At 39.0% G+C, this 15,433-nt stretch overlaps 1 protein-coding gene across 6 annotated transcripts in view; it reads right to left on the bottom strand.

The window, feature by feature from the left end:
- The window catches only part of LOC135112248 (uncharacterized), a 136,668-nt gene that overhangs the window by 32,123 nt on the left and 89,112 nt on the right, over positions 1-15,433 (bottom strand). For 4 of the 6 annotated variants that reach the window (XR_010274212.1, XR_010274209.1, XM_064026507.1 and 1 more), the window contains one exon: positions 15,233-15,314. Coding sequence is in view for 2 of the 6 variants with exons in the window: in XM_064026507.1 (XP_063882577.1) it covers positions 15,233-15,314 (82 nt within the window). In the remaining 4 variants the exon portion in view is untranslated. Of the gene's footprint in view, positions 2,685-15,232; positions 15,315-15,433 lie in introns of those variants that run through there. The other 2 variants (XR_010274211.1, XR_010274210.1) reach the window with 2 other exon arrangements.

The raw sequence follows: 15,433 nt of genomic DNA on the forward strand, positions 1-15,433 counted from the left end.
ATGGCGGCCACCGCCACGTTGCCGTCGCCCAGAGGCACACCAAAATTTGAAGGATTTGGTGAAAAAGATATACAAGTAGGCAGGTTAAATGCAAGAGTATGGAAATTAGAAGAAGAGAATGAAAAGATATGAGAGGAAATAAGAGGATTGGTGACATTAGTCAGAGGATGGGAAGGAGATAAGGAGAGGGGACTTAAAGACATTGTTGAAGAGCTGGAAGAGTTGAAAGGAAGGGACTTAAAAAGAGAAAGGGAAAACAAGAAACTGAGAGAGGAAGTGGAAAAGATAGTGGATTTAAATGTAAAGTACAGTGAAGAAATACAAGAACTCAAAAAAGAAAATGGAAAGCTAAGGAGCATGGTGGAGAAGAAAGAAGTTAGGATAGATGAAGGCAAAATCCAGAGTGAAGTAAAAGGCTTAGTTGAAAAGGAAGTGAAAAGTTGGAAAGAAGAGAGAGAACAAGAGAAGATAGATATGACAGAAATAATAAGAAAACAGCAAGAACAACATGATAAAGAGATGGTGAAAAAAGTAGTGAAAACCATTAAGGAAAAAGATAACATAGTAAGGGATGCGGTACAAAAAAAGATGTGCCTGATGGTGTTTGGGGATAAAGAGAAGACCATATCAAATAAAGTTCTAAGAGAAAGAGAAGAATTACAAAGAGCAAAAGAAATCATTGGGAAAATTGTAGAAGAAGGAGATGAAACGGATATACAAATAGAAGAAGTGTACAGGATTGGGAAATATTCAGAAGGGGGGAAACGTCCCATGAAAATAAGACTTAATACCCAAGCGGCAGCCGAACACATCTTGAGAAGAAGGAGTTTGTTAAGAAAGATAGAGGGTATGAAGGATATATGTATAAGAAGAGAAATGAATGAGGAGGAAAGAAACAAGGTGAAAGAGTTAAAAGAGGAGGCCAAGACAAAAAACAAAGAGAGAACACAGGTACAGGCAGAAAGGTATATATGGAGAATGATAGACATGAAAATGAGAAAATGGTGGCTAAAGAATGTGGGGCAAGAAGTAAGACAACAAAGAGAGAACACAAAAGAAATGGGTCCACAATAAATAAAATTAAAGTTATGTATACAAACATAGATGGATCAGTGTCCAGCCTAAGGGAACTAAGAGATTATTTACATGAAAATCAACCAGAAGTGGCATGCATTACGGAAACAACACTAACAAGGGAGATTAATGTTGAATTTGAAGAAGAAGGATATAACATATGGAGAAGAGATAGAAAGAATAAGGGAGGAGGAGTGATGATTCTAGTAAGAAAAAACATCTTGATAGAAACAGTGGAATATGGTGAAGGGAGGTCAGAAACATTGAGTGTGGAGATCAAGATCCAAGGACAAGAAAGCAGAAAAATTATTGTTGCATACATGCCTCCAAAGACCAACACTTGGTGGACTGATGATTATAAGCACATGCAAAGCGAGTTCATAAAAAGTATAGATGACATGCTAAAGATAAGAAACAAGGTGTTACTAGTAGGAGATTTTAACAGCAAGGAGATAAACTGGGGGGAGATGGAGGTGACAGGGATTGCCAATACATGGAGTGAAGAATTTTTACAGACTATGATGGTAAACATGATGGATCAATGGGTGAAAGAAAATACTAGGTACAGAAGGGAAGATGAACCATCGCTACTAGACTTGGTTTTTACAAAAAAGCCAGAAAATGAACCAAGTATAGAATATTTGTGTCCAGTGGGAAAAAGTGATCATGTGAAGATGGAGATAGAGATCAAAGAAGTGCCAAAATTCAATGAGGAATATAAAAATGAGAGAAAAAATTATGCTAAGGCAGACTTTGCAGGGTTAAAGAAATTCTACGGAGAGCTTGATTGGAGTAATTTATTAAGAGGTATGGAGGTGCAGAAGAAATATGAAGTGTTTTTAAGCAAGTTTAGAGAAGGTGTTGAAAGATATGTGCCAAGATATAAGGTAAAAGAAAATAAGAAAGTGTGGTTTAATGCAAAGTGTCCAGAGGCAAAAAAGAAGGAGAGGGCATGGAAAAAAATTAGGAAACAATGGAATGAGATAAATAGAGAAGAATACAGGACAGCTAGAAATGATTATGTTAAAATAAGAAGAGAAGAAGAAAGAAATTTTGAAAGAGATGTAGTTGGAAAGTGTAAAGAAGAACCCAAACTTTTCTATAGATATGTAAATGGAAAAATAAAGCATGGAGATACCATTACAAAGCTGAAGAAAAATGGAGAAATTTATGAAACCACACAAGAGATGGCCGAGATACTGAATAAAAGCTTCAAGTCTGTATTTACAAGAGAAACTGTCTTTGCATCACTGGGAGATGAGGAACAACAGAAAGGAATAGAAAACATACAAGTGGAAAGAAAAGAAATTAAAAGACTACTGGAAGAGCTAGATACTAGGAAGGCGATGGGACCAGACGAAGTAAATGGATGGATATTGAAAGAATGTAGAGAGGAATTGGAAGAACCAATATAGGAGATAATTAACAGTTCTTTGAAGGAGGGAAAAGTACCAAAGGAATGGAAGAGAGCAAATATAGTACCGTTATACAAAGGAGGTAATAAAATGGAACCACTGAATTACAGACCAGTCTCACTCACGAGTATTGTAAGTAAACTCTGTGAAATAGTCATTAAAAACAGATGGGTGTAATATCTTGAACAAGAAAATATAATAACAGAAAAACAATTCGGTTTCAGGAAAGAGAGATCTTGCGTAACAAACTTACTGAGCTTTTATACAAGAGTAATAGATAAATTACAAGAGAGAGATGGTTGGGTTGATGCAGTCTATTTAGATCTGAAAAAAGCTTTTGATACAGTTCCACATAAAAGTCTCATATGGAAACTGGAACATTGAGGAGGGCTAAAAGGAAAAATACTTGAGTGGATGAAGGATTATCTCCAAGGTAGGGAAATGAGTACAGTAATCAGAGATAATAAATCAAGTTGGTGCGAAGTAACAAGCGGAGTACCACAAGGATCTGTGTTGGCACCTAAAATGTTTCAGGTCTATATAAATGATATGACGGTGGGTTTAAATAGCTATATTAACATGTTTGCAGATGATTCAAAATTGATGAAAGTAATAAAGAACCAAGAGGATTGTAAGGAACTACAGAGGGATATTGATAGAATTTATGAATGGAGTAAACGATGGAAATTAGAATTCAATATAAAGAAGTGCCATGTAATGGAGATGGGAAGAAGTAAAAGGAGACCTTCATGGGAGTATAAGATGGGAGGAATCACAATACCAAAGAGCAAAGAAGAAAAAGACTTAGGAGTAATAATTCAAGACACGCTATCACCAGAAAAACACATCAATGGAATATTTGGCTCTACATATAATTTGCTAGCAAATATCAGGGTGGTATTTAATTACCTAGACAAAGAAATGATGAAGAAAATTATAACACACATGATACGCCCCAAACTGGAATACGCAGCAGTGGTATGGTCTCCACACAAGAAGAAAGATATAAGGAAATTGGAAATGATACAAAGAATAGCTACGAAAATGATACCTGAATTGGAAGACCTAAGTTATGAGGAAAGACTGGAAGAAATTGGATTACCAACACTGCAAGAAAGAAGGGAAAGAGGAGACCTGATAACAATGTTCAAATTAATAAACAACATGGAGAAGATAGACAGAGATGACCTAGTTGTAAAAGTGGAGGAAGAAGATAGACGTACAAGAAGAACATATGGAGAAATTAAAGAAGAGTCATTGTTTGGGAGATATTAAAAAATACAGCTTTCCGCATCAAACGGTTGAAATATGGAATAACTTAAAAGAAGAAGTGGTTGCGGCAAAGAGTGTGCACATGTTTAAAGAGAGATTAGATAAATTCGGGTATGGAGACAGGACTAATTGAGCCTTGGCTCGGACCCTGTACTATACAACTAGGTAAATACAACTAGGTAAATACACATTATTGCAAGAACGAAGGCTTCATATTTGAGAGAATCCAAGAAAAGTCGAGGATGGTGAGATGCTTGAATGATATAACAAATACAGCTTCCCACAAAGAAATGTTAATATATCTGGAGGAGTAGAGTAGAAAAAGAGGAGATAATAATGGGGACATGAAAAAAAGATTAATTATAAATACAGACACAAATGTGACTCAAACTTTGCATATTACTGCAACTAAATAAAAAAAATAAAAAAAAGAATTCTTGGCAATTATCAGGGAACATATATCATACCAAGAAGACATCACACATTCCTGTACATCCCTACTTACTGCAGTATAAAATTTCAACCAAATGTATTTTCCTTGCCTTTCAAGATGCCACTTCAAGATGAAAAAATACCCACCATTCATCCACTAATTTATTTAACTATCTCTTTTAATTAACAACAATATTACTCATTATCTTATATTTGTAGAGTTAAGTAATCAATATGGTGTAGTAGCAATAAGCTCCCATCATGACTTGTGTGGGAATTGCTGAGTGAACTTTACCATTCCCTCCCCAAGCAAAGAAAAGGTGGTCACATTCCTTAAGGTGGCTCCCTACTACCTGTGACCCTCTGTGGCTATGGGTATAAAATCCAAAATCCATTAATCATAGGCCACAAAATTCTGACCACCTGGTGACTACCTTCCTTCCCCTACAACTTTCTCTCATGATCAAATACTGTGCACAACATTCTTATAATATATGATGAAGCTTTCCATCCTTCAGCATGCTACCTTTTGGGGGAAAACTAATAATTCAACATTTTTATAATCTATGATGAAGCTCTCTGTCCTTCAGCCTTTTTTAGTGAAGATTTTACTTATTTATTACACACAAGTTAAAGTCCATGATGAAAAATACAAATAAGTACAGAAATACAAGGCATAAATTTAAGAACACAAGACAAGAATACATAGGAAATGCACATAATTGAAAACTTTAAGAAGAAGAAATTCCTTTCTGGTCAAGCCCAAGTGAAGACAGAGCAGATAGTAGAGAAAAATATTAGCACCACCTTTTGCTTCTGCCATTGTCCCACCTCTTCCCAACATGGCTGAAATGGCCCCAAATAATGGCTGATGTAAGGACAAAGTGACAGGTGGGAGGAGCAAGGCAGGGTCCTAATGACGTGCTGCCACACACCAACATTGCCCCCTCAGCCCAACCTTCCACACAGCCTTATCATCATCCTTTCCTCAACACATCCATTGCCTTTCCCATCCCAGAGTAAGCTACATTGAGAGCTTAACCAATGTACCCTGTATCTGTCAGAAATGGAAAGATAATAGTGGCCAGACACACTCTCTTTCCACAGTCTTACCACCATCCTTTCTTCAACCATCTGTTATCTTCCCCTTCCCCATTTAAACTGCACTGACAACTTAACCAATGTACCCTGCATCTGTCACAAATGAAATCATCATAAGTCATATTCTCCTTGCACATCCCTGCTAAGAGGATGCTCTGCACAAGAGATATCTTGATGCCATATAAATAGCATTAACTGTATGATATAATGGTAACTTTATAGGAAAGAGGCAAACAAATCTCTTCCTTGGAAAATCCAACAAAAATATTTAATAATAATTTTTCTTTTAATTTTTGCTTTTGCCTTTTCTCTTTGATGCATAAAAATTCAAGACATATAAAAATTATCTTGATATTCATAAGTAATCATATTGCATAACTCAAAAAGCATAGTAACTACATATAAAAATTAATATAGAGCCAAATACTTCCATAAAATATTTAATATTATTAATAAAAACAAGTCTACTCTTCATAAGCAACCATAAGACCAAAGCACAATAAAGAACCACAATCTGAGCCTCAATACTGAGTTTCCAATATAGAATTAAACAAATTGAAATGGAACTAAAATTTACCAAACAGCCCAAGTGCCAGAAAAGATAAGCAGCGACTTCCTCCAGCGTCTGTCATGAACACTCTCATGATTAATGGTGCCTGCCCATCGCTTACCAAATGCCCTAACCCAACCTGCCACTCTCCCCTCCCTCTCCCTATGCCAGACTCTCTCTCTCTCTCTCTCTCTCTCTCAGGACAGCAGCTGCCTCAATATGGGTAATGTATTGAAAGAGGTACATGGTAATCCAGCCACACTGGAAACAATGGTGCATTCCCATTATAGAGAGAAAAGATGTTGATAATGGAAATATGCTTCAATAAATGGCATCCTTTTAATAATCCTCATATTCTTAGCTGGATTAAATCTGTAACTTAGGTTTACAGCTACATCTATTTAAATATCTATCTATCTATCTATCTATCTATCTGTCCAGACCTGACGCCTATTCCTTAGAAACATCCTCTGGAAATAGCAATGGGAGAAGAGCCTTAATGTATTCTCATCCCTGCATTCCTTCCTTTCATGGCCATATCCCCTTTATCCCTTTCCCTCACACTCAAGCACCTTAATTGGTAACTACAACTTAACAACAATCTTGTATATCTCTACTGGAGGTACAATGGTTAAGCATCTCTTTACTAATGACTCCATGTACAGCTAAAGCAATATTACTTGTGATGGTAATAAAAAATGTTAAAAAGAATATAGAAGAAAGAACTTGATATAGTATGAAGTTTTTACTATTAAATGTCTCTCATTTTTATTAGATAACATCTGTAGCTTATCACAAACAGCCTGATAAGGGCCAATAGATATGCTGTTGCTGTCCTCCCTTCATCTAGCTGTGTGTAAATGCAATGCAATATTTAGCTTCACTGTACAAGAAAAGGACTCCTCTCCCATTCTGAGTATTTCATCAATGTACTGTAATACTGCACATGGTGAAATGCTGAAGGTCAAGCCAAGTGAGATAAAATAGCCCTGGAGACCTGCTGTGATGTTGGGGAGTCCAAGAGTCCATCCTGGCTACAAGTTAATAACCTGCTAACCATTAATCTCAGTGAAGTCAGGTTATCAAACTCACTTTAATCAAGTATTGAACCTCCTGGATTTTTTTTCTGTGACCCCTTTTACAGCGGCCAAATGGAAGTCCTTATTGAAATTCATTATCTAAGAGTCCTTCATTTATCACCTGTCACTCCCTCCAGAAAACCACTTATGCTACACTTAATGTTGCATACGTTTGCTAACTCTAATTCCTTAGCAACATACCTGCCTTATTAATTTCTTGACAAACTACAACTACTCTGTATTTATTATTTTCATTTAATATTAAAGAACAATTAAAAAGAAAATGAATTTATATATCCATACAGTTATGAACCTTACATATAACTATCCCAAGACCCATTTTGTCCATCTATCCATGCTATACTGAGTCAGCATTATAAAAATATTTAGATGTACTAGTTTTTGTTAAATAGCATCACCATTATTCTGTTTTAACAATGCATGGCATCTGTGAACTTATTATAAAAAACATGAACATTTTAAAAACTTGCTATGGAATTTGTGGTGTGGTGGTGGTGGACAAAGGTAACACAAAGGGGCAATCCCTGGATGGGCTAGGCAGCTGCTGCTGCTGTCTCCACCTGAGGAGTGGCAGCTCCTATTGTCACCCACAGCACCCTCCACAATGCCTGTTTATTAACACTACAACACACCACACCCTCTCCACCCCTCAGGATTCACAGCCCTGCACCTTTAATATATAGTACTATATATTTTGTATTATATGTATGTGGCATTACATATCATATGCTAGTGTTGTGTTTTTGAATGCTGAAATCTTTCCTGATACACTGAAGTATTTTCTGTGATAGTAATCTCTCTCTCTCTCTCTCTCTCTCTCTCTCTCTCTCTCTCTCTCTCTCTCTCTCTCTCAGTTACCACAACAGGTGATACAAGTCTTCAGTGTACACTAATAATCGTGGTCAGCTGCACAAAGGTGATAGTCTCACCTTTGTCCTCAAGCTCATGAAATAATGATAGATGATCCAAGGTTCAAATAATCTCAACCTTAATAACCTATTCCAGCTACATTATCATTTACTGGTAGAGTACTTATTATATGGCCATAGTTTTTTTTCTTCCTTTCTTTCCATATTCAAAATTTTTATGTACATTTCCTTCCTTATACCAGCCAGTGACAAGACAGTAATGAGTCATTGTATAATGAAACTGCTTATCCCACACCACCTGGACATAGCACAGTGAGGGACAGATAGCAGAGTGAAGCCAGGGACTGAGAGGTGGTGAGAAATAAAGCTGAGATTAACGAGGAGGAAAGGACAAAACATATGAACCGTTCTGTATATGAGTTAACAAAGACTCCTGCAATAAGGAGATAAATCACATTCTATTTGATCATATGTACTTATGTATGTACTATGCAGACAAGTCAGAATGGCTCTGTCATTTCTATCACCCTGAGATAAGGCAGATAAGAATCTCCTTTTTATTAAATAAACTGCACTCATGAACATACTGAAATGAAAAATCAAAATTGGCTTTGTCCTTTCTATCTACCTATATCAAGTTTAGATCCTCCTTAAAAAAAAAAAAGAAAAAAAAAAGCAACACCATGTTTATAAACATATTTACAATTACACACACAAGCATTCTCCCATATCTTATTCTGCATCTTAGTCTTAGATAACAAATATATTTTCCTTCCTATCTATCTCTATATCAGGCTGATGTCTCCCTTAAGGTAGCCAAGACTGAGCACCTCCAAACATACTTATTTTTACATCCACAAGCATTAATTTCCTCATGTTTTAGCCTGTAAATCTTAGTCTTTCCTAACCTACTTTCCTAACCTTATTATGCTCTGTTTCACCAATGCTGTCACAGTGATTCTGCCAAGAGCAGGTAATTGAACACGGTAACACTGCCACTGACTGATGCTTCCACTCACTGATCAGTTTACGCATTCTCTACCAGCAAGACGTGCTGGCTAATCCACAGTGACGGGTGGTTAATATCTTACAGGTTACCAAGGTTTTTTTTTTTTTTATGTAGGAAGGATACTGGCCAAGGGCAACAAAAATCTAATAAAAAAAAAATGCCCACTAAAATGCCAGTCCCATAAAAGGGTCAAAGCAGTGGTCAAAAATTGGTGGATAAGTGTCTTGAAACCTCCCTCTTGAAGGAATTCAAGACATAGGAAGGTGGAAATACAGAAGCAGGCAGGGAGTTCCAGAGTTTACCAGAGAAAGGGATGAATGATTGAGAATACTGGTTAACTCTTGTGTTAGAGAGGTGGACAGAATAGGGGTGAGAGAAAGAAGAAAGTCTTGTGCAGTGAGGCCGCGGAAGGAGGGGAGGCATGCAGTTAGCAAGATCAAAAGAGCAGTAAGCATGAAAATAGCGGTAGAAGACAGCTAGAGATGCAACATTGCGGCGGTGAGTGAGAGGCTGAAGACAGTCAGTTAGAGGAGAGGAGTTGATGAGACGAAAAGCTTTTGATTCCACCCTGTCTAGAACAGCAGTATGAGTGGAACCCCCCCAGACATGTGAAGCATACTCCATACATGGACGGATAAGGCCCTTGTACAGAGTTAGCAGCTGAGGGGGTGAGAAAAACTGGCGGAGACGTCTCAGAACACCTAACTTCATAGAAGCTGTTTTAGCTAGAGATGAGATGTGAAGTTTCCAGTTCAGATTATAAGTAAAAGACAGACCGAGGATGTTCAGTGTAGAAGAGGGGGACAGTTGAGTGTCATTGAAGAAGAGGGGATAGTTGTCTGGAAGGTTGTGTCGAGTTGATAGATGGAGGAATTGAGTTTTTGAGGCATTGAACAATACCAAGTTTGCTCTGCCCCAATCAGAAATTTTAGAAAGATCAGAAGTCAGGCGTTCTGTGGCTTCCCTGCGTGATATGTTTACCTCCTGAAAGGTTGGACGTCTATGAAAAGACGTGGAAAAGTGCAGGGTGGTATCATCAGCGTAGGAGTGGATAGGGCAAGAAGTTTGGTTTAGAAGATCATTAATGAATAATAAGAAGAGAGTGGGTGACAGGACAGAATCCTGAGGAACACCACTGTTAATAGATTTAGGAGAAGAACAGCGACCGTCTACCACAGCAGCAATAGAACGGTCAGAAAGGAAACTTGAGATGAAATTACAGAGAGAAGGATAGAAACCGTAAGAGGGTAGTTTGGAAATCAAAGCTTTGTGCCAGACTCTATCAAAGGCTTTTGATATGTCCAAGGCAACAGCAAAAGTTTCACCAAAATCTCTAAAGGATGACCAAGACTCAGTAAGGAAAGCTAGAAGATCACCAGTAGAGCGGCCTTGACGGAACCCATACTGGCGATCAGATAGAAGGTTGTGAAGTGATAGATGTTTAAGAATCTTCCTGTTGAGGATAGATTCAAAAACTTTAGATAAGCAGGAAATTAAAGCAATAGGACGGTAGTTTGAGGGATTAGAGCAGTCACCCTTTTTAGGAACAGGTTGAATGTAGGCAAACTTCCAGCAAGAAGGAAAGGTAGATGTTGACAGACAGAGCTGAAAGAGTTTGACTAGGCAAGGTGCAAGCACGGAGGCACAGTTTCGGAGAACAATAGGAGGGACCCCATCAGGTCCATAAGCCTTCCGAGGGTTTAGGCCAGCAAGGGCATGGAAAACATCATTGCGAAGAATTTTAATAGGTAGCATGAAGTAGTCAGAGGGTGGAGGAGAGGGAGGAACAAGCCCAGAATCGTCCAAGGTAGAGTTTTTAGCAAAGGTTTGAGCAAAGAGTTCAGCTTTAGAAATAGATGTGATAGCAGTGGTGCCATCTGGCTGAAGTAGAGGAGGGAAAGAAGAAGTAAAGTTATTGGAGATATTTTTGGCTAGATGCCAGAAATCACGAGGGGAGTTAGATCTTGAAAGGTTTTGACATTTTCTGTTAATGAAGGAGTTTTTGGCTAGTTGGAGAACAGACTTGGCATGGTTCCAGGCAGAAATATAAAGTGCATGAGATTCTGGTGATGGAAGGCTTAAGTACCTTTAGTGGGCCACCTCTCTATCATGTATAGCACGAGAACAAGCTGTGTTAAACCAAGGTTTAGAAGGTTTAGGACGAGAAAAAGAGTGAGGAATGTACGCCTCCATGCCAGACACTATCACCTCTGTTATGAGCTCAGCACACAAAGACGGGTCTCTGACACGGAAGCAGTAGTCATTCCAAGGAAAATCAGCAAAATACCTCCTCAGGTCTCCCCAACTAGCAGAGGCAAAACGCCAGAGGCACCTACGCTTAGGGGGATCCTGAGGAGGGATTCAAGTGATAGGACAAGATAAAGATATGAGATTGTGATCGGAGGAGCCCAACGGAGAAGAAAGGGTGACAGCATAAGCAGAAGGATTAGAGGTCAGGAAAAGGTCAAGAATGTTGGATGTATCTCCAAGACGGTCAGGAATACGAGTAGGGTGTTGCACCAATTGCTCTAGGTCATGGAGGATAGCAAAGTTGTAGGCTAGTTCACCAGGATGGTCAGTGAAGGGAAAGGAAAGCCAAAGCTGGTGGTGAACATTGAAGTCTCCAAGAATGGAGATCTCTGCAAAAGGGAAGAGGGTCAGAATGTGCTCCACTTTGGAAGTTAAGTAGTCAAAGAATTTCTTATAATCAGAGGAGTTAGGAGAGAGGTATACAGCACAGATAAATTTAGTATGAGAATGACTCTGTAGTCGTAGCCAGATGGTGGAAAACTCGGAAGATTCAAGAGCGTGGGCACGAGAGCAGGTTAAGTCATTGCGCACATAAATGCAGCATCCAGCTTTGGATCAAAAATGAGGATAGAGAAAGTAGGAGGGAACAGAAAAGGGGCTACTGTCAGTTGCCTCAGACACCTGAGTTTCAGTGAGGAAAAGAAGATGAGGTTTAGAAGAGGAGAGGTGGTGTTCTACAGATTGAAAATTAGATCTTAGACCGCGAATGTTGCAGAAGTTAATGAAGAAAAAGTTGAGGGGGGTGTCAAGACACTTAGGGTCGTTGACAGAAAGGCAGTCCGACCTGGGGACATTTATGGTCCCCTCCCCAGATGGGGACTCCGAGGCTGGTGTAGGAGTCGCCATGATTTTAAAATTTTTGAGTGAAGGGTGTGTGTGTTATTAGGTGCTTGTAGTTTTGTGTGGAGGAAGAGAGTTGTCTTTAGAGGGCAGGCTGTGACTGCCCCCTTGTGTTGTGAGACACAAAGGGAAACATTCAGTGAGGTCACAGCTGGGTTTAATGATAAGTTCACAGCACCCCCTGAACAGTGCTTTAGACCTCACTGGGAGTAATTATCGTTTCGGCAGGTGTCTACTGCCTCCTCCTGGCAGGTTACCAAGGATGACTTAGTGGTGGGGCATATGAGGCAAATGCAATGCTGCTAGAGTGAAGTACAATACTGTTTCCTTATGAGATAACACTGTGCATGAAATTTCATATAATTTGCAAATCAGTACAGTCCCCTCCACTTCCATGTTCATCACTTAGCACTGCCAATGTTGTGAACCACCTGCTTTCACTCATACCTCAGACAAACCTCATCAATCCCTCCATCACCCTCCCTCTTACTCATAACGAGTGGAACGTGTCTTGGATGTAAGTCGAATCAGGTGCAGTGGTTCACAGCAGACAATTCACACACTGGCAATGCTAAGTGATGAACATGGAAGTAGAGGGAACTGTACTTCAAGCTGGCTGAAGTTCTGGCTATTTCACATTCATATAATATATATGGAGATAACTAGTAATCATAAGGCAAAGTGTGCCATCATAATGAAGCAGCAACCTCATTGTGCACTGCTGTGCTAAACCCAATCATTTCATCTGCTCATTTCCATTAGTTATAGTCAAGATTCCCTTCTGTGGTAGGAAGACACATAAAACAGCAACCTCATTGTGCATTGTTGTGCAAAACCCGATCATGTCATCTGCTCATTTCTGTTGGTTAGTCAAAATTCTCTTCTGTGGCAGGAAGATACAGCCTCACTGTACACTTAACAGCTACCTTGAAAAAAATACTGCTTCTTTTAGAAAAGGTAACTGAGAGGGGTGCAGTGAAAGGAGAGGAAATTTCTCTTCAGTATTTTTGTTTCTACAATAAGACAAGGCATCTTGTATGTGTCTTGACCTGGCTACCCTCTTCAAGGAGGATGCCAACCAGGTGGGAAGATATAGGTGATTAAGACCATATGAAGTAGCCTGTTTTAAGCAGCTTAGGTTTGTAAGTTGCTGTGGATGGAAGAATATGTGCATGAATGAAAATTAGAATGAATGATGCAAGAAAGGTGTGGGGAAGACTGAAAACTGTATATATATGGATGTATTTTACCTCCAATAAATGCAAAGAAAACTTTTAGGATGGGGTATTAGTGGTGACTATATTTAATGAAACTGAAACATGAGACTCGGAAACCAAGGAGAGAGGGAAAATGAATGTCATTGAGATGAGATATCTGAAGAGTATGTCTGGAGTAACACATAAGGATTGAATAATGAGTCAGTTGTGAACAATGAAGTGTGAAGGATAACTGGTGTGGAAAGAGAATAGGCTGACTGAGTAGAGCAGAAAGTGTAATGACAATAACATGCCTTCCCTTTGGAGCATCAGAAAAACACTTGAAAAATATATCTGAAGGTGGGACAAATATTTCTACCATGAGGTATAAAGTGCAGTGCCTTGGACATCAGGACCATAAGCAATTCCAGTCCCAAACAATTTGAGGGGCTTTATACCTCCTATCACTAATGGTTTGGGCATGCTGAGAGGAAGAACAGGGCTAAGTGGTGAGGATGTGTGAGGTGTAAGGCTGAGAAGAGAACCAGAAATGAAATGGACAGATGGTGTGAAGAGCATCATATGTAAGAGGGATATCTGTGAAACAAAGAAGAGGTCATGTTTATTAGTGATGAATGGAGAACTGTCATGAATGCACAAACAGATGCTGCATTAAGGATCAGATCAAGAGAAGGATCTTTTCACCACATATCACTCCAGAATGTTACACTCAGACTATGGATATGAAGCCACTGAAAGTGGATACTTTCTTTAATGTCTCCCATACAGAGGCTACAGCTCTCCTTACAACAAAGGAGAATCAAATGTCTCCAGCAGTTCACCATGAGAAAGCAAAGAAGAGAATGAGGAAGTAGATTTTAATGTAGTGATGGAAGGAATACCAGACTTCAAATTGGCTCATTCTATCAGGAGTAAGGAACAAGCCAGGAGCAGCCAATTTCAGCATCAAACCAAGCCAATCCTCCCTTTCCAAAATACAAAGTTAAGATCAACCTTGTCATCTGCATCTGCCAAGCAGCACAGACTTCACTCTTTCTGCAGGACTGAATCATGAATCATTAATGAAAGCAAGAGAGAGAGAGAGAGAGAGAGAGAGAGAGAGAGAGAGAGAGAGAGAGAGAGAGAGAGAGAGAGAGAGAGAGAGAGAGAGAGAGAGAGAGAGAGAGAGAGAGAGAGAGAGAGTTAGCTAGCTTATGCCTTGATCCAAACCTTCAACACCAAGATATCCAAGAGTATGGAGCATTACCAATATCTTCAGCAGATTGTCAATGTGCCTGAGACACTAGAAGAGGTATTTATGAAGAAATCTAAGCATTAATAGGTGAACTGACATTCCACGAGACCATACCATACTCATTCTAATTAAAAGACCCTGCAACTGTGCATCACAGACATAAACAGGCATTCATGAGCATACATTTGAGGTCAAGGTAAAATTGGGAGCACAAGTTATAGCTGCACATGACCTCATCTCCGTGTACACCACTGAAACTGAGATGGATTATATCCCTTACCCAAGGACACAGAGGTAAGGGATATTCAATTTTCCATAGTTTACCTTCCCCATGCTTCCCCAGGTAGTCTTTACCAACCAATCCAAAGGATGACAAATGGGTGAACTATGCATCAACTGCCCCAGCCCTGATTCAAATCAGGGCCCACAGATTCGTAGTCAAGTACACGACCCACTTTATCATGGAGGCACAGTGTCAGCTAATATATGAATAGCTACACAATGAATGCATCCTTTTTTTTTCTCTCTCTAAGATGGTAAAACTTCAGTCAACATGAGATGCTACTGTTGCAGAAATGGCCAGGTCTTTATAACTGGCCAATTGTGAGCATTTACTTAGCTAAGACAATATTAAATTGTTAGATAGTACATCATATTCTTGTCTCTCTACATAAAAGAACATTAGTCAGCTTAAGGCACCACTATCACAGAAATGGCCACCTCTTAAAAATAAATGAAAGAATGCACACTAGTTTTCACCAATGCTAATTAAGTATTGATGACTAAAGCTAATGATCCCCAAAGCTTACCTGTCTCAGAGTCCACAGTAAAGCCCAGTTGTAGCCAGAGGTTGTCCTCGGGTTTCTCATCAATGGTGGTGTCACTCTTGGGCTGAAAATATTAAATAATCTTAGTGAAACAGAACACAATGAAAAAGAATAAAATACCTAATCTGCAATCCATACATTGCAAATTTTGTTTGAGTATTGTGAGTCTCACAAATTTGACAG

The sequence above is a fragment of the Scylla paramamosain genome, chromosome 23 (genome assembly GCF_035594125.1).
Source record: "Scylla paramamosain isolate STU-SP2022 chromosome 23, ASM3559412v1, whole genome shotgun sequence".
NCBI classification, from domain to species: domain Eukaryota; kingdom Metazoa; phylum Arthropoda; class Malacostraca; order Decapoda; family Portunidae; genus Scylla; species Scylla paramamosain.